Source organism: Pelmatolapia mariae, linkage group LG10_11 (genome assembly GCF_036321145.2).
Source record: "Pelmatolapia mariae isolate MD_Pm_ZW linkage group LG10_11, Pm_UMD_F_2, whole genome shotgun sequence".
Taxonomy (NCBI): Eukaryota; Metazoa; Chordata; class Actinopteri; order Cichliformes; family Cichlidae; genus Pelmatolapia; species Pelmatolapia mariae.
The window spans coordinates 18,224,130-18,249,777 of record NC_086236.1 but is presented as its reverse complement, the minus strand read 5'-3'; the positions used below and the strand labels follow the sequence as shown (position 1 = coordinate 18,249,777).

Here is a 25,648-nt window from a genome sequence, read left to right as displayed (position 1 = left end):
ACCCAATTGTACAAGTTTCAACATTCTAGTTGTTGATTTTACGTGAAATTGTAAAATTTGGAGGTTCTCCGCCTTCATTGTTCCACCCACTTTGTACAATTACCAGTACCACTAGTAGCAAAACAGACCCAGAGCACGATGCTGTCACCACGCTTTTTGCCTGGTACAGTGTTCTTAGGTTTGAAAGCCTCACCTTTACTCCTCCAGACATACTGTACCTCTTGTCACTGTGACCACAGTGACAAGCTCAATGTTTGTTGCACCTGACCATAAAACTTTGGTTTATCCATGTGGGCAGCTGCAAATTTCTGGCAAAGATGAAAGTGTTAGTTTTGGAGCAGGGACATCTTTCTTGGACCCTCTCAGTCCATGGATGTAAAATATGCTTTACTGTGGAGAGTAACTTGTACTTATATACGAACAAAGTTGTTAGAACTCATAATGTTGAAGTCTGGAGTTGTATAGGAATGGCTTCAAGAGTGCTTTCTGATATGACTAGGCATTTTGTTGGAGTAATAGTGGTGATTGAGAGCTGAATTTCCATGACTTGAGCTGAATTTTATTTAAAAAATAATCAGGCAACTTTACTTATAAGAGAGAGTCATGATTTGCTGCTCTGCTTTGTCTTGTATGACACTAAACGAAATAACCCAGTGAAATAAGTGTTAGTTTCTGTAGAAAGTAGAATTTTCACTTTATTGCAGACTAATTTTAGAGGGAAACTTTTTAGTGTTTGATGGCGCAGCACTCAGGAGACACACATATCGAGCCTCACAGATAGCAGAGTTTACAGAAAAGTGTGATACTGTGAAGAAAAACACAATATGTTTTAGGGTTTTTTTTTAACTCATCTCCCACTCTTTCTCTAACCAACCTCTGGCATCTGATGTCTGTGTAGAGGCGAGCCGCAGAAAACCTGAGGATAAACCATCAGTACCAGGTAAGTGCAGTCTCTTTGAAAGCAAGCTGAAAATAATTACAGTCTCTCACCACTGTCTGTGTATGTGTGTGCGGCAGACACAAATTGGCCTCTTTAGGTTTCCAACTCTCAGTTTTCATCCGTTCATTTTCTTAATTACTTTTACAAAAAGGGGGAGGGGAGGGGAGGTGGGGGTCAAAGGGCAGGTTCAACGCAGGGCTGACACCCTGAAGCGGACGTTCCATAAAAAGCTTTTATGATGTTTCACAAAATCAGCCAAGACACTGAACTCAGTAGGATTTAAATCACTTTTCGTTGTAGAGGAACACATTTGTCTGTTTCCTCTCTCATTCATTTGAAGTTTGTATTGAAGAAACTTTCAGATCTTTTGTGTTCAAGATTTTTTTTTTAATTGCTGTAGGAGGTACTGAGGAACCTGGTGAAACGTTATGTGGCCGCCATGATTCGAGATGCCAAGACAGAGGAAGGCTTGACTGAAGACAACTTCAAGGTAGTCTTCTTGAATGAATATGAAATGATTATGTTTGAGAGTTATTTATCATCATTGTTTGCATATTTTTCTTTTGCATTTTGGTTATATTTAATCTTTTTTTCCATTAATGTAATGTGTTGACTGTTAATGCAAATGCTTTAAGGACATGCCTGGAAGTCATCAGACAAACTAATCACAGTCATCCTCTGACAAGATAATGATGATAAGATAATATATATATGTGGATGTATGAGGAGGTGGTTTAAGTGCTAACTAATCCAGATTTTCATCATAGTTCAAAGGTGTTGGCATTGTGACTGTTTTTTCCTAGTTTAACAGACATAACCATGATCATACAAAGATAAATAATACATCAATTAATAGTCTAGACTACAGGCATTTAGAGACATAGTGTTGCTTTGTCTCATAACTGTTTTTGAGTCAAAGCTAGCTAGCTAACTAGCTAGCTAACTAGTTAGCTAGCTTTGTAGCTAGCTAGCTAGCTTTGTTAGCTAAATCAATACAGCTCAGTGTTTTGCTGATACCAACAGTGGGAGCTAGTAGTTATAAATTTCACAGTCAAGCTGCTCTTTGTTTTTTAGGAGCTGAAACAAGATATCTCCAGTTTCCGTTATGAGGTGATGGGAATGATGAAGACAGGAAAGTCAGCTTTAAATGTGGCAAAGGCCAGTGGCAGCTCAGTGGAATCCAGCCTTGCGTACCCTAATTCCTCACTCAAGGTCTCTGCTTGCCCACAGAGCACCCAGATGAAAAGCAAATTTAATCGATTCAAAATCACTGCATCCATCCTCAAGCTGGGCAGTTCAACAGCTGCACCCAGGCCACCTGAAGCCTCCAATGGTCTACCTAATGGATTCATGTCCCTGGTCTCTGATGAGAGCTCTGGTGAAATGTCAAACCAGAGGAGAAGCAACCCCAAAGATGTATCTGACTTTGGTTTGTTTCAGAAACACCAAAGGGGCAACAAAGAAGCCTCATCAAGTGCAGCAGAAATCTCGAGGGAGATGTACTCTTTGTCAGAAGAAGCAGGGGAGTCTGGGGACTCAGACTTAGAGGAACATATCGCTGGAGAAAAGAGTGAGAGGAAACTCCTGGAAACAAAAAAGAAGGAAGAAGTCGAGGAAATTAAGGAGGAGTCGAACAGCAAAAAATGCTTGGACCAGTGTGACGAAAGAGAAACCGAGGAAAGAGACAAAGATTTAACCTGTACTGACTCAGTAGCTGATGAATGTATGTCTGGCTCATACAAAGACGATGCCTAAGATGTGATGAGATGTGATCAGAACTACAGGCCCAGTAATGCTGGATTGAAGACAGAGAGACTGACAATCAACGTGAGCCTCGAGTGAAAATTGTGAACATGAGTCGAACTTTTCCAGTTATTACTAAACTTATGATCAGCTTTGATCTTTGGAGACTCAGGGAGGCCTCTGGTTTAACTGTTTTAAACGCTGTTATATTAGCAGTGGAAATGCAGCAACATTGTTCGAAGCTCCGTGCAAGCATTACGAGGAATCAAATTTAAGGATTACTATATTTCGTTTTTTGACCCTAGAGGTGATTGGACAATAATGATTTCCTGAAAGAAAAAAAGCTTTTTCTCCCATCTGATATGTGCATTTCAGTTCAAATTGTCCTGTTGATTACCATATAACCGTCTCTCTCTACCTCTTTTTTTCCCCTCTACCCTTAAACATTTAACTCTCCCCATCATTATCTTATTAGAGCAATAGATGTGTTCTGTTTTAGACGTGACTTTCTGCCTTACTCTGTCTGTTTCTGCACTTTACACACTTTAAAATGGCATACAGTTTTTTCAAAGATCGTTCAAGCTCTGATCATTGCAACAGCAATTCTGTCAAAGTTTTCTATGCAAGAACTGTGGATCATGATTCTCATCACACTGATGAGGCCGACTGTAAATTCAGCGCTGACAGTTCATCCCAAGTATTCCCTGTAAAGTAGGGTGTGGCCAAACTATCTGAGATGTACATTATGAACACAGCCGATAAATTATTTAAAGCAACTTATTATTCAAGTTTTGTCACTCAAGAATAAACTCATTATTTTGAACAGATCTGCTGTTTTAACTGTTAGTTGAAGATGTCATGTTAGTTCAAATGAATGGCATTATAGAAACTGAAACATAAATCAAGAATAAATACAGAAATACACTCTTAATTTCCTGTCTCCTCTTTTGTTCATTGCAAATTCCAGACAGGCATGAACACAATAACTGATACTGTCAAAAGTTAACTGTATATCTTCATAGTAGATTATGAGGTTATGCTGAAACAAATGCATATGTATAAAAATAATGAAATGGTTAATAGTTGTTATGCAAACTGATATTTTTTTAATTGGGTCACACAATACCTTTCTATTTAAAGGAGTCAGCCAAGCATCACCAAATGGTCTATTTTACTCTTGAGGCTCATAACAGAGCAGCTAGATTAATTACTGGATAAAGGGAATTATAGTACTCTGTAAAAGTCTCATTTTACCCATCAGTTTTCTATGCTTTCGAGAAGCCTGACTTTCTGGTATATTTTAGTGATTTGGAACAGTGGTTCTCTAGGTTTTCTGAAGGTCTTTTAAAGTTTGTCTTTGTTTCTGATAATGACTGCTTTTTCACTCGTTTTCAGGCCTTGTGCTTGATTATTTTCAGAAGAATTTATTTTCTTCGTTAAGCCGCTTTACCCTGAGCTTTCAGTGTTCAATCAAGCTTAAGAAATGCATCAACTTCGAGGCATGAACCAGTGTTGTGTCTACAGATAACAAACAATGTAGCTGAGAACCAATTTTGTGTTGTGTCTTTAGGGTTTGTTACTTTGTTACTACCAGCCTGGTTTTTTTTTTGTTTTTGTTTTTTTAAAAAAAAACATCATTTTTGTCATTTTTTGTGGAGAATTTTTGACAATTGGCAAAGATAATATAGTTTGGCAGCTATGAAGTAGTATTTTTGTGACTTTCAAAGAGCTGTTAGCCAAAAATTTGCATATCATGTATCTCTTTATTATCTACATTCAGATGAACACTATCTGAAAATCAGTTCCTTAAGATATTTAGCAAAGACCTGACACAGGAACAGAGAAATGGATGTAGGCCTTCAGCTGACCATATAATGTTTGCAGAGGAGAGGTGGGTTTCAAGTAGTGCTTTGCCATATCATACCATCAGTGATAATACTAGTATAAATTCATATAAAACTATTGTGATATCACTGGCATTAGCAATACCATGCCTTTTCTCTGTAAGGGTGAGTACATTGATCCAAATATCATTAGTATCAATACCAATGCTGGTATTGGTATCAGATCAGTACTAGCATGATAGGATTGATATGTTGTTTCTATCCTCTAAGTTCAGTATCTAATCCACTCTGTTAAATTGATTGGGTTTTTTTGTAAATGAAAAAATATACTTCAAACATGTACTACTTTTTGTGTTGGCTGTCACGTCTATTTTATAGCCTATAGCACATTTGAACTGCAGAAGATGAACCTTAAGAGAGGCGCTTTAGAGACACACACATTTACATTACAGGTCTCCAAAAAACAAACAAACCTAGTTTCAAAATACATGAAAAGTTGTAAAAAGGGTGATTTGTTGTGTAAACTCATTATTTAGGAAAACAAAAATCACAGTGATTTAGTGGCCATTAAAATGTCTTCGGAAATTCCAAATTAGTGATGATTCATCTCATAAGTCGTGACACAAAGAAGTTGAAAGTTGGGATATCAATATCAAATTTGAAGTGGTTCCCTGGCACACACAAAAACAAGACAACTTTAGGTATTGTTAAACTAAAGTCCTAAACTGTTAAGTTATACTCTTACTTAAAGTTTCCAAGTGAAACACTACCTAAGATGTTTTTGTGCTTATATCCGCTGAAATAATTTTCAAAGCTGGTAGCACCTCGGCAGTGCATTGGCAGCTAAGCCTGTCTACCTGCAGAGTAGTAGTTATTCTTAATCTGATTAAGTTTATTAAGTTTATCACCCTGTCAACAGCGTGAACAGACCAAACACTACTGCTGTATTGTCATGCACTGGTGGTTAAATCGTATGACTTCCTGGTACAGATGTCACATAAGGTGAGTGAAAGTACTGCACAGAACTCCTTTCATTTTTTTTCTTTTTGCCTCAGCAACAGTTGTTGTGAAATGTCATTTCCATTAGTTCACAATCAGTTTCCCAAAACCACACACTGCAAGGGCTAATTTGCCAACATTTTTGCACCACTTTAACATCTATTTTGCTCCCAAGAACATCATGAGTGTGAACATGTATTACAGTGATTATACACTAGTACAAAAAAGTGGAGAAATGGGGTTTAAGCACTGTAATTAATAGAAAACCTGTGCTCTACACAATTTAACAGTAACTATAGTGTGCACTGTGGTCCTGAATGCATCATAAAAATACAGTTCAAAACTTTTACAACTATAAAATTGTTTAAAATTTCATCAGCTGCCGCATATGTTTCCCCACAGTCTGTATATTTTTTGTTTTCTCTGAACTTTCTGTTGCTTTCCTATTTGTGCTGCTTGGGCTCTAATTTCTAATTTCAGTGAACAAGTGACCGAGCAAGTGAAAAGGAAATGAAATATTCAGCAGCTGATGAAATTCTGCTCCATGTGGGATCAAAAGGCTGTACTGAAATGCTCCTGGGCTTGTGATAGATCTTCCAACTTGATTGAACCAGGCTGCCACAGACACAGAAACACATGAATAGATATCTCCTAACATTGCATATTTAAATGCTCATAATTACATGTTTTAAATGCTAAAGTCTTATACAGTAGCATACTCTTGGTTAAGAGCACTGATGTGACTTTTAAATATGACTTAAATAACCTGAAATGTCTTTTACATTTAAAATTGAGTGTGATTTGTTTTCTCAAGGAAATAATTGATATAGTATGCATAAAATAGTACAATTTTGACCTTTTTATTTAATTAAAAGAAAAAACTATATATATAATAAGAGTAATTTACCTAACCCACAAAAAAAAAAAGTTCAAGGATCTAGCAACCTAAGGACCAAACTGCAAAGCTTACTAGTGGTTATAAAAGTTCACACATTCAGGGTTAACAAGTTCTGCTAGATTTATTAGATTAAAGGCTGTGCTGGCTCCTAGTAAATTGTGTGCTGCTCTGCAACACTCAAAGCCTAACATTTACTACCTAGTCAAAACTTACTAATAAACATGTATGACGTTGTGAAAGGTTTTATGTGTTCAGTCCCTGTCCTTACATATGACTGTACTGACAAATAATTCCCAGTAGGGGGAGACGTCATACATAGCACAAATTTCCTGCTGTGATTCCTGAAGAAGGTAGAGTGACAAATCCAAGACGCTATACTTACAGTATAAAGAACTGCTATAGATACACATGAGCTCCATTTATGGATTTTAGAGGATTAGAGGATAACCTGCTAATATTAAAATACAGTTACAATTACAGTGAAATTTCAAAAACAGTAGACTCAAAGACAGAAAGATGTTTCCAAAGACAGACTCTCGGAGACTGTTCATCTGTCATTCGTGGAAAGACAGAGGTTGTGTGAGTTTATAAGAGTGAGTACATATTTGCAGTTTCAGAGCAAAGCTGTCTTAACCTTTGTTTTTAAAACATAGTCCTCATCCCAAACCCTAACCCCCTAACCCCTAACCTTAACCCCCTCTCTTACTTTACTATATTTACTGTAAAAGAATAAAACATGCACTCTTGGCGTATTCGTTCTCAAACAAAGAATGATAGAAATGGCTCTTGGTCCAATAAATCAGCCTTGTCTGAGTTGTCTCGACCTGCATGTGTAAAGTGTGAAGCACACCTGTCGAAAAGTCAAGACTGTACACGAGGATGTCCGGAAAGCCTGTATTCATGATTAATTTATTCTTTGAAGCTGTATCAGATCTGGCTTCAATGTGGGAGATAAAGACAGCTGAAGGGAAAAGGTAGGAGTAAGCAAAAAGTTGAGCTGATAACGATGAACATGACAGCAGGGAGGATGATGGGAGAAGAGGAGTGCAAAAGGGAGTTCACGGGAGGTTGATGGAAACGATGAATCAATATGATATAAGTTAAAGGGGAGAACGGTGGGGTCCCAGGGGAGGTGTGATAAAAATACAGTCAGGTTTCTTTCAAGCGTGTCAAGTAAAATACCGAACTGTGCAGATTCACCACAGTGGGTCTTCATGCATGATTTACGCCTCTATTTTATAGCATTTTTATATCAATTTTATTTACATTTTGTTGCCAGAAGTCTCATGAAGAGAGATCAGAGGTATGCTTAGAGCCCGTGTTTAGGTGTTATTGTGAAACTAGAAGTCTTTTTATCTGTATCTTAAAATCTGCTTTTCTTTATGCATCTTTATTGGCATCTTTTTGATTGCAGTGCAAATTCTGTGGGTGTTAGCCTCAGAAAAAACCTAATCCTCTAATATTTTACATACAATGATCAAATCATCACCGGTTTACAACACAATTCACAGTTTGGAGATAGGCGGGCACTGCAGCTTGTACAGCAACATAAAGTTTGAAGTACAGGGTGCCCTTGGTGCTCTGGGATGTGACGGTGGTCTGCAAATTCATGCAAAATTCATAAGAACATGAGGGAGGAGGAGAGTTAGTGGTGGAGGAAGGATTTCGAATGAATAGAAGGGTGTATGCGGGTGGGAGAAGGATATAATGGTATGGAACAGACAGTGAGGGACTAAAAAGGGAGTGGGTGTGTTAAAGAGAAGCTTGTTGATATAAAAGCTCCCTCTCTCATGTGTGTTCCCAAATATCCTGTGTGTTTCTGGGGACTCCTGCTTGTGTGTGCGTGTGTGTGTATGTGTGCACTTGAAAGACAATAGCAGTGTGTGTTTGAGCCCTTGCAGCACTGAGGACTGATAACTTCACAGGATGCATCAGCTTCTGGTGGTGACCTTAGTGTTGGTGGCCTTCTGCAGTCTGGAGACCACAGCTTTTTCAGCTTATGACAAGATAGTCACCCATAGCCGCATACGGGCCAGGGATCAAGGGTAGGTAGACTTAGCATTTTTCCTATCACCTTGTTTGCAGGTGCAAGAATATAAATTGTATGATCTGAAAATAAACTGTAACATTTGTAACAAGCTGAATGATATGAGTTTTAATGTGGTTTTAAATCTTACTGAGCACTAAGAGTTTCATGAACAGATCAGTCATATTGATGAAAAATGGACATTCCGCTTGATTGTCAACATATTTAACATGCAAAAATCAACAACTAGTCCGGAGAAATCCAAATACTGTAAGAAATAACCCTTACTTTCTAAAGTTTTTCTAGTGTATTTCTTATTGAATTATGTAATTAATGTAATTTAAAAATCACATTTAAATTGAATAAGATGAATCTTCTTTAAAATTATATTTTGGATTAAGACTGATGCCAAAATGAACCAAATAAGTAGTTCAGTCTCTTGGGTGGTTTTGACCATACTGCAAGTACAGTGCACTTGCAGTGCACATTACAGTAGCAGATACTGTACATTAGTGTTTTGTCTGCTTGATTAATAAAGCGCCATTATTACTTGCTGAAATAAATGTCTGCTAACTAGAAAAAAACCCACAAAACAGACAAAAAATGCACATGCATCAAATTTTGGTTTTACGTAATACACTATATGGACAAAAGTACTGGGCCACACCCCTTTATCTTTAAATTCAAGTGTTTGGGCTATAAAATCAAGCAGCTACTCACACAGCCTGTCCTCACAAACATTTGTGAATGGGAATGGGTTGTTGTTAAGAACTCACTGAATCCAAGTATGTTACTGTGTTAAGTTGACAGCATTGCAACAAGTCAGTTCATGAAGTTTCTTCCATCCTAGAAATTCCACAGTGCACTGTAAGTGGTATATTTGTAAAGTGGAAGCAATTAGGAACCACATCAACTCAGCCATGAAGTGGCAGAGTTGATGTGGTTCCTGACCTGCAGTGTTTAAAAGCTGCCAACACTCTGATGACTGCAGAGCTCTAAACCTCCTCTGACATTAACATCAACACAGAAAGTGTGCTCAAGGAGCTTCATGCTTATCAGTTTCCATGAGTGAGCAGTTCCTGTACTCGTCATTTGTCGGTGACCCAGTACCTTTGTCCATATAATGTATTATTAACATAAATATTGCATATTTGATGTGTAAATTGCTTTTTTCTGCCATGCATTCTTTTCCATTTCATACATACACACCTCCCCACATCTTCTCATGGTTCTTTTTTGTCAATTTGTCTATCCTTATCGCCTTCCTTCCCTCAGCTACGCTCGTACAGTTCCATATCCTGACCTTCCTCCTGATCCTGTTCCTTACGTTCTTTTGTTACTCCCACCTCACCCTCTCCTCCCTCTCCTCTCTTACAGACCCAATGTGTGTGCTTTGCAGCAAGTCACAGGGACCAAGAAGAAGTACTTCAGCACATGCAGGAATTGGTACAAACGCAGCATCTGTGGCAAGAATACGTAAGTATTTACTGAAAGACCGAATGGATCTAATTAGCGCATATTTCTATCATTATTTGCACTGAATTAGACTGGTCTGATCAAAAGGGCAAACCACACCCAGCTTTGTCACCCATCTATCAGCAGAGGCCCAATATGTTTGACCAAACCCTTTCTGCACCCTCAGACTTGTACCTCAGTTTATCTGAACCTCTAGCATCTCGCTTTCTCCTCTTAACCTTTCCTTTAAAATGAAGTTGCATGGTTCAAACCAGTAATGTCTTTGTGCATTTATGAAAATAATAAGAAACCAAACTTTAGGGTGCTTGTGGTGGATTTATTTATTTAGGTTATTTCCTGCAGAATGATTTCATAAAAATATTACATGAAACACACCTAAAGGAGTGTAAGGCTTAGTTGGAGCTGTTCTGGTATACTTAAGTGCAGCAGCAGCAGAAAATAACATACACACTTACTCTCTGTCGTTAGCCCACATGCACACACAAGAACACACATGTAGACATACACCTGTCTGTTTTCAGTCATGCAGTCAACTGGAGCAATTGTTGCGGTATCGATAAGGCTGAAAATGGGGTGTGAGCTCAGGGGTGAGTCATTTTCTCCCAAAACAGTACAGCAGTAGGCATGAAAACAACCAGGAATTACTGGTGAAAACATGTGACAGTAGATTACGAGAAGCTAGTAGGGGTTTCTAAGATAAGAAACACAATTGCTTGACCTCATCGTTACATCACTACCAAGTCCCATTAGGCTATTTAGAAATTATTTTGTCAGCTCTTTGTGTAATGTGAATATGGCATATTTAAAATGTTTAAATGAAACAATTTCTAAAATAGGATTTTGTTAGCTGAAAAAATAAATTTCAATGCATTTAACTTTTTTCCGGTTTATAACTTAATTTGTTAATTTGCAGAAAGTTTGTAGTATTACAAACAGCAAAATCTACATCAAAGATAAGTTTTTCCCACAGAAAGCACTTTGCTAAACAGCTGGAAGTGTTCAGTATATTCTCCTCTTATCTGTCTCACTTTGTAGTGCACCACTGGTGATAGACTGGATCACCCAGAGAGATACCCTGTTTTGCTGTGGTTAGTTTTTTTGTTCTTTTCCAGCGCTAGTGGGTCAGTCACACACTTTCACGTTTAATCTTTTTCAAATGGTTTTGTTGCTGTTGAGCATCCTGAACATATTTCCAAAACTAAACTTTGATCTTACACCGCTGGTTAAAAGCATATGTAGTTTCAGGTCACTATACCAACCTAAAAGTATTAACTATTAACCTAACATAGTTTGGGAATTGCTCATGTTTCTCTTGATATAATGGTACCATAGGATCTTTTGAGGATTTCTTTTGAATTGAGTTGTTGGATGAAAGAAATGTTTTTTCTGTTAAAGAAAACTATTTGCAGGAAGCACAGGATGAGTGATTAAAATTAAGTGGACTTTATAATAAACCACTGTAAAAGTCAGATTCTTAAAGATGTATTAATTTAGAGGAAGTCCACACCCATCTATACAAAAAAGCCCTTCTACACAATATTAAGACCAGACGGATGAGGATGGAACAGAGACTGTTCATTAGTGATTACAGAGGATTAAAAAAACACTCAAATGTCTTTATCTGGTGCCAGAAAACCCCACCTAAAGTCTTTGTATGAGTGCAGTGTGTGTGTGTGTGTGTGTGTGTGTGTGTGTGTGTGTGTGTGTGTGTGTGTGTGTGTGTGTGTGTGTGTGTGTGTGTGTGTGTGTGTGTGTGTGTGTGCACCAAAGCCCCATATTTGCACATCTGCTCATCTGGAAGCCACATTGAGTTGTTTCATGCTGTGATACAACCAGGGGCCTGGCTACAGTGCACTGGCTAATTCTGTTTCAGTTCTCTGTTGAATCTATTATCCTGTCAGAGCGTAGCTGGGGAGCAATGACTTCATACCTTCCTGACGGCCAGTCGTGGAGGGGTATTTATGTATTTTATATTACCAAAATTAGTGTCAAGGCAAAGAGGGATTGCTCTATAAGCAACATGCCTCTTTACACAACATGACTAATTCAACACATTCAGCAGAATCAAACACACACAGAGACGTTTTTCTATAAACACACAAATACTAATTAAATGGATTAGCTTTGCCAAGCGTGAATCTTTGTAGAAAGTGTATGTGTACATGCACATGTGTGCTTGTGTGTGTGTGAATGAGGTTTTCAGTTGAAATGACTTGAATCTACTTGCATAATGACTATGGTTGTGTTACTTGCTTGTTTGTTTGTTTGTAAGAATTACATTTTTATGCTCAGAAAATGTTACATTTTATGCAGTTAGCAGCTATGGTTGAGGTTGGTGTACTTGCAGTAAGCTAATTTTTTTTTTAAGTATTGCTTTGGCATAATTTATCAATACTGGTGATTCCTGAATAGAAAGCAAACTACGGATAGACTGATTTACTGTAAATCATGAAAAACCAGTGTGAACATATGGAAACACAATGTTTCCATGACAAAAACGCAGAAAAACCTCAAGTTCTGCAAAATGTAATGAAAGTGTAATGAGCCCAAAGGAAAAGTCGAAACTAATTTCCGGGGCTGAAAACTCAGGAAGTGTTTCAAATTAAACCCAGTACAGGTTATTCACTTCCTAGTTTGTCTTAGAAAATGTTCGTTAACTGGGGACTAATCCTAATCAAATGCTGTCAAACCATCTATGGTTTGTTTGCTCTCAGTAAAACTTCTCACATTAGAGCTACAGTACTGTCCTGTGTCTCATTATATTAGCCTTCTCACACCTCATTCTTTCATTCATGCCAATGCAAAAGAGTGCCAGCTGAGCTCCTGTTATGTGCACAGCTTATCTGGTGCTTATCTTGCATTTTGTCATGGAACGGGGAAAGTAGGACCCAAACACAGGACTCTTGGATGCAGACAGTGCGTGTATTTACAGTGCAGTAAATAATAACATGACAATTAATCCCCGTGCGCGCTCCCAATGTGCGTTCCCCAGTGTCCGTGCTCTGTGTCTCTGCTCCCTTTGTGCTTCCATCCATTGTGCTCGCTGCCCTCTTGTCTCTGCAATCCTCCTGGAGAAATCACAGAGACAGCCATTAGAAAGTCCACAATTGCGACAGACTCACCCTTTTAATTGACTTGCTGGGAAACTGACGGGAAGTCTTGCAACGATCCAGCATCGACGGGAAGCTCAGCCACTCTTCTAAATACTCCCCCAGACGAGGCTGATCAGCAGCAGGTGTGTGCCATCATCCTCCTCGGGTGTGGCCAGCTTCCCGGCGGGGACACGCTCACCAGGCATGACGGTGCCTGTAAACCGGCCTTCCGGATACACACACACCCACACACAAACACCTATACACACAAACATGGAAAAGAGGGACACAAGCACCACACATAAACAGCCCAAGACAAACCCACCAAATAAAAACCAGTCCACAAACGCTCATGAACCCTGGGTCACCAGACCCAGATCCATGACACATTTCTTTGAGTTACGCTTTTACAAGTTTTGATAAGCCTTTGATTTCCACCTAAAATCTAAATGAAGTCAACACAAGACATTGACTTTATATCAGCTATTTGCTTTTTTGGAGACTTCCTTGGGAATTAGATAAATGACCAAGAAAAAGCCAACAGTGCAGCAGACGCCCCTGTCTGTTTTTTTCGAAGGATAAGGAATGAAATTAAAGAATGAAAATCTGTGAGGATTGTTTTCCAGAAAATTTCCAGACTACAGGATTCGACTTGACAAGTGAGACGTCTGATAGCAGTCTACCGCACAGAAGAGAGAAAACTAAGCAACTTAGAGTTTTTCATAAACATGTAACAGATAACAGTCTGTTTTTTGATAATAGTGCTTACACTTCCTGTATTCTTTTTCTTTCTTTTTTTTAAGGCAGAAAATAAGTTACTGGAGATCTTCCCAGTCACCTAATTTTTCTCGATTAATCTCCTGTTGGGAATTTGTCAGCTCTTTGTCACTTTTCTTGTGGAAATATGAACCATGTAAATGTTTTTTTTTCCTCCTTTTTTGTCTGCTTAACTTGTTGTTTTCTTGACAGTTTTTTTTTATGTTTAATTCATTTCAAACTTTTTTTTTTATTTTTTATAAATTTACTATGTGGTGTTCAGGTGAACCAGTGTCAAGAGTTACTTCCTCATTTGTTGTTTTCAACGTCCTCATTCCCAGGGCTCCTCATTATCTCACAGCTGCACAGGTTTTTTTTTCAATGACTAATTTATTTTGAGTTTGTTGAGATGGTATAGTTTTGTTTCGGTTCATCACCTTGTGTTAGAGTCATGTAGACTCTTGCTCTGTTTGAAATTTATATGATAAAGATGCACAACCATGAACAATTAAATTGTTATTTTTATATCTGGATGAAATTAATTTATGTTTTTAATGATCATCTACTTATTGAATAACTCACTGCTCTTTTAATTTTTTTGGCAGTATGGTTGTATATGAATGCTGTCCAGGTTATATGAAACTCGAGGGTACGAAAGGATGCACTGCAGGTAGGTGGCTGGCTCAACAGATTCATTCAAAATCAACTAAAAATTACAATATATTCAATATGAATATTTCCTCTGGTTTCTCACATCTCTCAACCTCACCACCAGTGGCTCCCATTGACCATGTGTATGGTACACTGGGCTTTGTCAAGGCTACAACCACACAGCAATATGCTGAAGTCTCTAAACTGAGAAAAGAAATTGAGGGAAAAGGCGCCTTCACCTTGTTTGCACCTAGCAATGATGCCTGGGATGAGCTGGACCCTGTGAGTAAACCTGTGTTTAAAACCTTAGAGAGAAATGCATTTACAATAATGTCTGCTCACACACAGTTTTACTTTGATGAAACTAACACTGTGATTTTTAAAGGCTCAACGATCTGCACTAGAGAACAATGTGAACATTGAACTCTACAATGCTCTGCATTACCACATGGTAAACCACCGTGTCCTCACCAAAGACATGAAGAATGGCATGACTGTCAGTTCCATGTACAATGAAGAGGGGCTGCACTTCAACCACTACCCAAATGGGGTCAGTTTATGAACGGTGTAGACAAGCGCAACGCTGCATGATTATTATAATATATATATATATATATATTATATATTATATCTATAAGAGTCAATTAAGCCATTGATTGTTTTAGTCTTCATAAAATATTTACTTCCTAAGGTTGTTACAGTGAACTGTGCCAGGATTCTCCATGCTAACCAGCTGGCCACAAATGGTGTGGTGCACGTCATCGATCGGGTAATCAAGGCCATGGGGAACACCATCAAGGATCACTTGGAGCTCAATGAAGACCTTTCCTCTTTTAGTGTATGAAACTATTCTCAAAAAAGTTTACAGTTGTACAGTTCACTATTAACAAACAGCAACTTTTATCCAACTCATTATAGCATCTGATTCTTAGAAAAATGTTTACATCTCGTCTTTTTGCCCAGGCTATCGCATTAGCTTCCGATGTGATGGACAAGCTGGGTGAGCCTGGCCAATACACTTTGTTTGCTCCAACTAATGACGCCTTTGACAAAATGAACCCAGACTACTTGGAGAATATCATGGAAGACCCGGCTGTTGTTAAAGGTACAGTAAAAATGTGATGCCTTAATGAGAGCATAGAGTACAACCTTAACATTTTCACATGTTGGTATTGTTCCTGTGGCCTGGTAAATATGCTAAAAAAGGGCCACTACTACTATGAGCTACTATGAGCGTGTGTGGCAGCTTCACACAGCTCATAGTAGGCCCACAGACAAATTGATATGAAGTGGACTTTGAATTTGATTGAGCTTGCCAAGTTAAAAATTAACCAATGTAATCATCTTTTAGGCCCTTTCTGCAAAATGATGTGTAAATATAGGTACCTATTCAATTCTCACATATAATAAAGTTCATACACAAAAGCAAATCCAAAAACCACACAAAAAACAGCTTATCTGCTTATTTGCTGAGTCATGAATACAGGCATGAAGTCAATCTCTATAGTGACAGGCTTCTTCTTGGAATAAAATACAATTCCAATAAATTATCAGACTAATGATGTAAGACCAGCTTCCAAAGATTATATTAGAGCCAATGAGTAATTTGACCTGCATCATAACAGTGACTAAATTTGAAATTTTGCTTTTGTTTCTAATGCATTGCTTTTGCAGGCTAAATTTGTTGGCTTAGCTTGATAGTCGTGGGTGCAATCGCATAAATAAATGCCTAAATGTGAATAAAAGACCAGAGACAACACAGGTGTTTGATTCATCTGCTTACCTGTTTATTAATTCTTGAATAACACATGACAACACAATCTTCACATAATAATTAGATATTTGAGTTGACAACTATGTTCAACTTGTGTTTATGTTTATTTAATTACTCAATTAAATGTAATTAATTTTGCCTCTCTCGCACTTTGACCAACCTTGTCAGCCCTGGTTAACTACCACCTGTTAAAGAGTGTCCAGTGTGCAGAAGCAATCATGGTAGGATCACTGTATGAGACTGCAGAAGGCAGCAGCATAGAGATTGGCTGTGACGGTGACAGTCTGACTGTGAACGGCATCAAGATGGTGCTGAAGAAGGACATTGTAGCAACCAATGGCGTCATCCACCTGATAGACCAGATGCTGATCCCAGACTCAGGTACAAACACATTTTGAAGTTGTTTAAATCGTCTGGCGTGTTCCTTTTAATGGGTCACAGGTATGTCTTTTTTGTATTGTTCATGTCAGCCAAGGAAGTGAAATCGTTACTGGGAACCTCCCAGAGCACTTTCAGAAGCAAGTTGTCTGAACTGGGCTTAGCTGAATCCCTGGGTCCAAAGACAGAGTACACCCTCCTAGCTCCTTTCAACGGTGCTTTCACTAGTGAGTTGAAACACGTTCTCATCTATAGAAAAGTAGCACTTTTTTGCGGTTATAATATTTTGTCTTTTACAAACCAAAAATATTATAACATATGCCACACTTTTTAATTGCAAGGCATTTTGCCTTATTTGATCAGGATCTAAAACTATCCATCTTATTTAAATCTCTGACATTTCTCTCTGTCAGGTGAACTGATGTCAATGGACACAAACATGCTGAGACTCATTTTGGAAAACCACATCTTGAAGATAAAAATGAAACTGAGTGAGCTGTACAACGAACAGACGCTGGAAACAATCGCTGGCAAACTGCTACGAGTCTTCATTTACCGCACTGTGAGAATTCTGTGTGTGTGTGTGTGTGTATGTGTGTGTGTATTGTTACATTAACCAAGTGAAATCTGAAAGAAAAAGAGAAAAAACACAGAAAGTAGTAACTTTCAAACTAGAAATCTGATTTATATGAGCCTTACCAAGTGGTGTATATCGTTGCTGACTTTACCCTCTAAAAAAAATCTGTAAACATCTAATTACTCCAGCTTTTGGCAGATGAACTGTGTTTCTGCTCGACTAGATAACATATTAGAGTCAGCTGGGTTTAATTTCTCCACAGAAACATTGTCTTATTGTGATTGATGACAATCAAAAAAGAAAGGCTTACAGCCCTCCTCCACACAAGCAAATAGTTACCAGATTTGTACAGTGAATTTTAAACCTGTGGCTTAACTTTATGAATGCTCCTTTTTTGACAGGCTGTGTGCATAGAAAACACATGTATGGTGCGTGGTAGTAAGGAGGGGAGCAATGGGATGCTCCATTCTGTGAGGTCTCTTATCAAACCACCTGAGAAAACTATCTATGAGCTCCTGATTGCTGACGGACGTTTCAAGTAAGAGCAAAGTATTATTCTAAAATACTTGTTGCTGAAAATGATTTCTCTTTGAGTCAAGTGAGATTTTTATCTCCAGTAGTGGGGATGGAAACAGTGATCACACATTGCTTGACAGTGTAATAAAACATCTTTTTATGATGCTGTTGATGATGCACTTTCAGCAGAACATTTCTCACTGTGTAATTAAAGGCACCAGTAAAGGTTGGTGATGAAGAACTGAGGAAAACAAATCTGTGACTCAGTGGGACCACACAAGAATGCAAATCTCATTCAAACCCTCTGCCTGAACTTCACTGCTAACACTGTAATCCTCCCGGCTTAAAAGAGAAACCTTTTTTTTTTAATCTGTTCTGATATTCATTGTGTTATTGCAGTTAGAGCCATTTTGCTTGTGCAAATATACAAATATAGAATATAAATTTCTTTGGGGATTTTTTTTTCTGTCTGAACCACAACACTAAGGCTGTGGTAAAAATGTACTTCCAGTGGATCAATAAAATCACCTGATTTAACCGATTATTGTAAACACTTAAACTGTACATTGCTCTTAAATGTTGTTCCTATTTCATTTCTGCATCCCTGATTTTCTTCTTTTCTTTCTGTTATTTGAATAAATGTAGGAAATTCCTGTCGTTAATGGAAACAGCAGGTCTATATGATCTGTTAAAGCAGGAAGGCTCTTACACCGTCTTTGCACCAACAGACGATGCCTTTGTCGACCTCAGCAAGGAAGACATGGCTCTGCTCAAAAGTGAGTACCCCACTGCAGTGAGCACATATGCACTTATCTTTTGAAAAACCCAGCAATGCTGTCAAGGTATCTTCATCTAATAGGGAACTATTTGATGCAGAAATGAGAAAAAACATTGTTTAACATTGTGTAAAATATGAATTATAATTCCTTCGTATTGACCCCGACAGGTGATCTAACTGTTCTGAGAAACATCCTGCTGTACCACTTCAGTAATGGTACCTTCATCAATGGAGGATTAGAGGGAGGAGTTACCAATCTGCTCAAAACCTTCCAGGGCAAGAACCTACAAGTTAAATCTGTATGTCATCTTTTAGAGGGTTTTTTTTTTTTAAATAAAAAAGACAGCAACGAGTTTCTAAATCCTTCTGGGAATGTCATAGAGCGTTAATTTCAGATGTATCAGCTAATGAAACTCATGAAATCATTCTTAGATTAATGTTTAAAATTCAGCCTACGGGCAGAAAAACTTTTCAAACTCAGCTCAAAGTGTGATTTGCCTCATTTTGCATGTTGGACAATTGTAGGATATTAGTAATGTTAATAAATGGAATTCCCAGCTCTCACACTGCATTCTTCTTAAATGACTTAAATATTCTTAAATTTGTGTGAAGGTAACGTTTAATTGTGTTTGGTTTTACCAGGTAAACAGCTCTATCCATGTCAACTCTGTAGATGTGTCAAACAGTGACCTGATGGCAACAAACGGTGTGATCCATATAGTGAAGAATGTTCTTTATCCAGGGGGTAAGAACGTATGCTGTGTGTTCACCTGTATGCCTGGTTGCATTTTGTTTGTTTGATATATATTAAATGTGACGCCTATTACTTACAGACCTTCCTGTGGGTCGTCAGGACCTCCTGATCCTCCTGAGGAAGCTGATTAAGTACATTCAGATAAAGGTAGTGAAGGGGAAACCCTGTCTGTGTATTTGTGTGGAGGTTTCACTGGTTGACTTTTGAAGCTTTCATTCTGTTATGCTTTTTGTTTTTTAGTTTGTCTCTGGATTTTCTTACACTGAGATCCCGCTCACCTTCATCAGTAAGTTCCCATTATATCACTGTATTATGTTTAGGTATTTTTGCCTGAGCAGGAACCTAAAACTAATTTTATTACTTCACAGAAAGGACTATCACAACAACTACTCATTATGTTGAAGGTAAGACCTATGGCTAACTACACAAAGGACTTGAATCTGCACTTATTTGATTTACAATCTGCAGTGATCATAAATAACAGACATTCCTTTAAAACAAATGCATATTCTTTGCTCAACAATACAAATATGCATAAAGTGAAATCTGTCTTGTAACCACATTAATAATTCATGTCTCATAGGAGGTTTCTCAGAGGAGTAAGTAGGTACCAGTTAAAAGTCTGGACACACCCGTATATTAGACAGGGATTGTAGGTCTTAAGACATATTATTTGTCGTTATATTTGTATGTCTTTTAACCAAACTTGGATCCTTTGTGGTAATACTTATGTAGAGGCCATTGCTTTGCTGGGTGGGTTCAGAAAACAAAGGGTTTTCTAGATCTCAAGGGGATTTCCAAACATCTTTTAAGAAACCATGTTCATAAGATTTAATGGCTACAATAACTAAATCTAAAAATACAACTTTACAGTGATTATACAATTGATGTGCGATTACTCATCTGGGTAGAGAATACTTACTATTCCTCATACTAAGCTACATAAGCTACATAAACTACGTAAGCTAAATACTTGATCATTCTTGAAGTATTTATAAAATCACACAGGAAAGCTCCTCGAGTTTTACGCATAAATTAGCAAAATCTCTTGATTTGATTTGTTCGACAGACATGATCTTGGCTCCGATTACTAAAAAGGGCAATTATCAAGCAACCTCAGGCCAAAGATCAGCCTTCTGATAAAAATGGAAATCTTTCACCTTTCAGCTGGCTCTTGTACACACACACACACACACACACACACACACACACACACACACACACACACACACACACACACACACACACACACATATAGAGACGACAAAGTCATTACTGAGAAGCAGAAACCAGAATTGAAGTAAACTGATATTTTTGGCAAACGTTTCTGGGCAAAGGTTCTGGGGTTAGATGGGGATATTTAGCTGAGATGCTCACATCTCATTTATTATCATTTAAACCAATAGTTTTTAAAACTGAAAGATGTGCACTCTAAACCAACTAAAGAAAAAAATGAAAAATTCTCATACAGACCTGATTATTTCTCAAAGTGTGTAAGAGCAGGATTGATTAAGGCCTCCTTTTTTTCAGTGCTGCAATCACTTACCATGCTCATGCCATCTTCTTGGTTTGAATGCATGTTCTTATCTGCTTGGAAAACTACACATAATGTGCCTTCAGACTCCTCCATAATAAAGAATTTGAGGGAGTTACACCCTTATTCCCTACATTCTTGACCAATACTGAAATTACCTTTCCCTCTCTACAGTTCCTGAGTCAACGGTGATCCGCAATGTTACCAGGGTTATTTCAGTGGAACCATCTATCACTACCGTAAAAAGAGTCATCGAAGGGGACCCTTCACTTTTCGAAGACATCAAAACAAACTTTTCAATTACTACCAAGATCATCGAAGGGGACCCTACACTTACCCAAGTCACCAGAGTCATAGAACGGGACTCTGCAGCTTCCAAAGTCACCAGAGTCATCGAAGGGGACGCTAAAGTTTCCAAAGTCACCAGGGTCATCAAAGGCGACCCTGCAGTTTCCAAAGTCACCAGGGTCATCAAAGGCGACCCTACACAGACCAAAGTCACCAGGGTCATTGAAGGAAACCCTACACAGACCAAAGTCACCAGGGTCATTGAAGGAAACCCTACACAGACCAAAGTCACCAGGGTCATTGAAGGACAGCCTTCCATTACCAAAGTTACAAGAGTTATTGATGGTAATTTTCTTGAAAAATGCTTATATCATTCATTTTCCATCATAGATGATCAAATTTGAAGCTCACAAAGTTTTTGGAACAGATTTGATGATGTTGCCTTGAATCACAGGTGCCAGTGTTGGTGGAGATGGCAGCACAGGTGAGTTTCCTTTGCATGTTTACTGATTTGAAGACTGTAATAGCATTAATCTTAGAGCGTTCATGCACCTTCTAACAGATCTGCATGATGATATTAGCCACTGTGTGTCACTCTCATTTAATGCAGATTTATTTCTCCTTTAATCACATTTTTGTGTGGTGATCAGCTACTAAGTCAGATACTGTTTTCCTGGTTTGCACCATTCTTTGTCTTGAGTTGATCCTTTTGTGAATGCCTCATGTCAGGCTCACTTCAGTAACTACTCTCACTTCCTCTATGGTGTATACAGTATTTCTTAAGAATAATGATGACCAGAAGGAGAGAGAAGGCATTGTAAAGCACATGCAGTGACTTGGCTCTTTTGAGCACAGTTGTTCAGCCATGGTCTTCATCAATTTCTTTTATTGTAAGGCCTGAAGTTTGAATTTTGACTGCTGGTAGAAGCAAACCAGTGATGTGGATTGTTTACATCCAGTCCTTCTCTGGCTGGCTAAGTGGCAGCCAAAGCCGCCATTGCTGCTTGAACCTGTCATCTCAGTTTCTCAGATTTGTGAAAGCATCCATGACTGCTGTGTTCGACGGGGTGAACAATTGCAAACTCAAATCCTGACAGAGATCACAGGAACTGAGCTACAAGGTTCTACAAGACACTTTCAAAGTGTCTTGTAGTGGTGGAAGGAAATGTGATCCTTCAACAGACTAATCAACATAATCAACAAACTAAACAGACAGGTGGGAGGTGTTGTTTGATGAAGGTTTAGATGGCTGGATCATAATTTGAGGTTGGAACTAGAGATCAAACATACAAGCAAAACACTAAAGGAGAGAGGAGTTAGCAATTAACTCAGCAGTGAGGCTCATGACTGAGGTACCCAAAAGACGGACAAGTGTTGATTGGAGCAAGATTTACCCAAAAATGAATTAGTCCTCATTTCGGACTGGATACATCAGACTGCTCTTTATTGTTTTTGTGTTTGTTTGTGTCCGGGACAGCCAGATATGTACTGCTCGGAAAGCCCTGTTTAACAGCCTGGTTCATGGGATTGCACAGAATATGACGACAATCTTTGGCAAGCATGCAAGGAACATAGGTTCATTTTTGCAATCCATCTGCTGGATAGACATCCAATTCCATCCTAGTACAGATGTTATTGTTTCTTAGGGGAGGTTGCACATCCTCTATGTTGTGGCATGTATGTGTGAGAATTGTGCAGTGTGCAAATTATATTATTATATTATCAGACCACTGGGCCATTGTCTTTTGGGTACAGGAGCAGGTGATCTTTCAGCTGCTTTTCTGGTGTCTTGCAGCTTATTTCTTGGGCTAATGGTACTGTGCGTCTGTGTGCAATTTGTGTATGTTCATAAGCTTACCCATGTGTGCTTGACTCTGTGTTGGTGGTGGCGGAGGAGGTGTTTTATGGGGTGTATGTGCCTGTCAGTCTGTCCATTTGTCAGTCAGTACTTGTACAGTTGCTAAGTCGTTAAATGACTTTCAACACCCTTCTCCGCTGCCGGTCTGAAGGTGGAGCCAGACACACCACGGCGAACGAGCCTCAGATCATTGAGGGTAATGTGTCCTCCCATAAACACTTTATACCAAATAGGTTTATTTCAAATCTTTAATTTCCTTTGTTCCTTAAAATGATCATGATTATAAATCTATATGCAGTGCAAGTGGATACCTCAAGGTGGGAAAGTAATTATGAAGCCTTTTTAAAAACTGATTTGACTCAGAACATGATTTCGGATTTTAGATGTAATGGTTTTGTTTCGAACGTTCAGGCCCAGACTTTTCCAGGATCACTACAATCCACGGAGACCCAAGTATGATCGATGAGGAGTCTGAGAGAATTAGCAGAATCATTAAAGGTAAGTGTTTTGACTTTAATTTTGTGACATACTTGTCTGTATTTCCCAAATATACCAACTAACCATATTATCTCTTAATTTCGCAGAAGGAGGTAGATTTGCTGCTGCCAGGAAAGCTCCAGGTAACAGTATAATTACTTGCTGATTCATAGTCTTTATCTTCTTAATAAACTTTGTTCCCTCTGCTTCGTCTTTTACAGCTGGAATGAAGAGGCGGGCAAGGCTGGTCAGGCGTCACCATAAGCCAAGGGAGTGAATCTTGCAGAAAGATAAACGCTTAGGGCTCACCACAAGGATTGTATGCATCTCCAGCGCTCCTGGTCGAGCAGTGGTGGATTGAAAAACCGCAGATTGAGATTAAATTAATTTAGCCATTTCTTAATCCAGAGAACCATTAAGTTTGTTTTTTATTCCATCTGAAGCACAGTTGGTGTAATAGCCATACGATTAAACTCTTTATTTCCATAATGTTGGTGTGTAAGGAATAGTGATCTTTAATGTGGGGTAAAATAGGGTGAAAGGTGAGGTATATTCTACGAGGATTTTTTTTTTTCAATATCACTTTGCAAACAGATTAGTTGGAAAGAGTTTTGTATTCTTTTTGTTTGTTGTTTTTTTGTCATATGGTGCTCTGTTTTAAATAGTGTTTTGCTACCGGTAGATCTTCTACTGTACCTCTGTAAATTATGGCATGATCATTTTAAAATGCCACGATGGGGTTTTTTTCAGTTCTCATGACTGTGTTAGATCGACAGATGTTTCATACTTTTGATTGGGAACTTGACTCGTGTATGTCTATACACAATCAGACTTTAGAATCCTATGTTTGTACCTCACAAACAAGTGACCAATAAATGTGTAAATACAATGCAGACTACGACTTAAGAAATTCCTTTCATTTACTTTTCCATTATCTAACACGGCTAATCTGTCTGTAGACTACATAGTGTACATCAACACACTGAAAGTAAACTGCTGGTCAAAAAAACCCTAAAAAACATAAAGCAATCAAAATGTTTTCGGGAGTATTAACACCAAATCAGATGAGCAATCACATCCTCAGACAGATGTCTATAAACCTAAGTTTAATTTTCATAAGAATCCATAGACCTGAAATCAAATGTAACATTGAATAACTTTTTTGCTATTTTTTGAATGGTTTAAATGAGAAATGTTCACAATTATATCTCATGTATATTATTACATCACCCAAAGTATTATCACTTACAGTGTATTGTTAATATGTTAATATGAGTATAATATCCAGGTTAAAATGAACAAAACAAAAGTTTTACACAGTTATTATTGTGTACTTAGCCCTGATTGTGTCTACTAATGTACAGGTAACATCTTCAAGAATTGTAGTATCAAGCATGCTTCATCTGCAAATCTGACAGTAGCCCTGGTAGCTACCTGTTGAGCTGTGATGACTTTGCTGTCATATCTTACGATCTTTATCTGACTAAATTATTCAAAATATTTTGAAAGCAAAATTTTGGACCAATTTCACTTTTGGATTTCAACCAAGGAGTGTCTGATTACAATGTGATTTGAGGAATTACACAACTCTACCGCAAAATATCTTAACTGCAGCACATGCACTGATTGACCTCGTGTTTTCCTGGTTTACTTTTGCTTAATCACCATTACGCAAGAAGCCTCTGTCCATGGTGTAGCTCTTTAGTAATATCATTTAAATGACTGGTGGCAACTTGCCTCTGAAAAGTTAAAGTTTGCACAAGGAATGGTTGCTTAACATCACAAGGCCCTGATAAAACACATTGCAGCTCACTCTGTGTTTTCAGCATGTTTTTGTTCTCTTCTTTCATTCACAGACACAGAAGAATACTGAATATCTGTGTTATTATGAGGATAATTACTTATGATAATAACAGAGACATATTATTATTATTGTTATTATTATTATTACATAACAGACCTGGCCCACCCAAACATATGGTGAGGGTGTGCTTGGAAAGCCTGGCAGTGGCCCCGGTCCGCAAGATCTTCAACGCACACCTCCGGAAGAGTTTCAACAGCATTCCTGGGGGGGGGGGGGGGGGGGGGGGGTACTTGGGACATTGAGTCACCTCTATTGCTGAAGCCGCTGCGTCCACAAGGTGGCTCGTGCCTGTTGTGGTGGTAACCCAAGGCCAAGCAGAACACAGATCGGGCAGTGGCTGAAGCAAAAACTCGAGTGTGGAAGAGGTTCGGATAGGCCATGGAAAAAGACTTTCAGACTGCCTCGAAGAGATTCTGGCAAACTGT

At 38.3% G+C, this 25,648-nt stretch overlaps 2 protein-coding genes across 3 annotated transcripts in view; both read left to right on the top strand.

The window, feature by feature from the left end:
- Positions 1-3,597, top strand: part of LOC134636878 (short transient receptor potential channel 4-like) — a 30,786-nt gene extending 27,189 nt beyond the window's left edge. For both annotated transcript variants that reach the window (XM_063487122.1, XM_063487121.1), the window contains 3 exons: positions 899-940; positions 1,341-1,430; positions 2,015-3,597. In XM_063487122.1, coding sequence (XP_063343192.1) covers positions 899-940; positions 1,341-1,430; positions 2,015-2,695 — 813 coding nt within the window. In that variant the 3' untranslated portion in view covers positions 2,696-3,597. The remainder of the gene's footprint in view (positions 1-898; positions 941-1,340; positions 1,431-2,014) is intronic.
- A 4,612-nt stretch (positions 3,598-8,209) lies between these two features.
- Positions 8,210-24,243, top strand: postna (periostin, osteoblast specific factor a). Its single transcript, XM_063487374.1, has 22 exons — positions 8,210-8,469; positions 9,828-9,926; positions 14,380-14,444; positions 14,550-14,707; positions 14,811-14,975; positions 15,117-15,263; positions 15,389-15,530; positions 16,368-16,580; positions 16,670-16,804; positions 16,991-17,139; positions 17,556-17,692; positions 18,316-18,446; positions 18,617-18,747; positions 19,091-19,193; positions 19,282-19,349; positions 19,443-19,488; positions 19,571-19,606; positions 20,911-21,369; positions 21,479-21,508; positions 23,294-23,380; positions 23,467-23,502; positions 23,581-24,243. The coding sequence occupies exons 1-22, from the start codon at positions 8,351-8,353 to the stop codon at positions 23,634-23,636; spliced, it is 2,712 nt and encodes a 903-aa protein (XP_063343444.1). The 5' UTR covers positions 8,210-8,350; the 3' UTR covers positions 23,637-24,243.
- Positions 24,244-25,648: the final 1,405 nt, after the last annotated feature.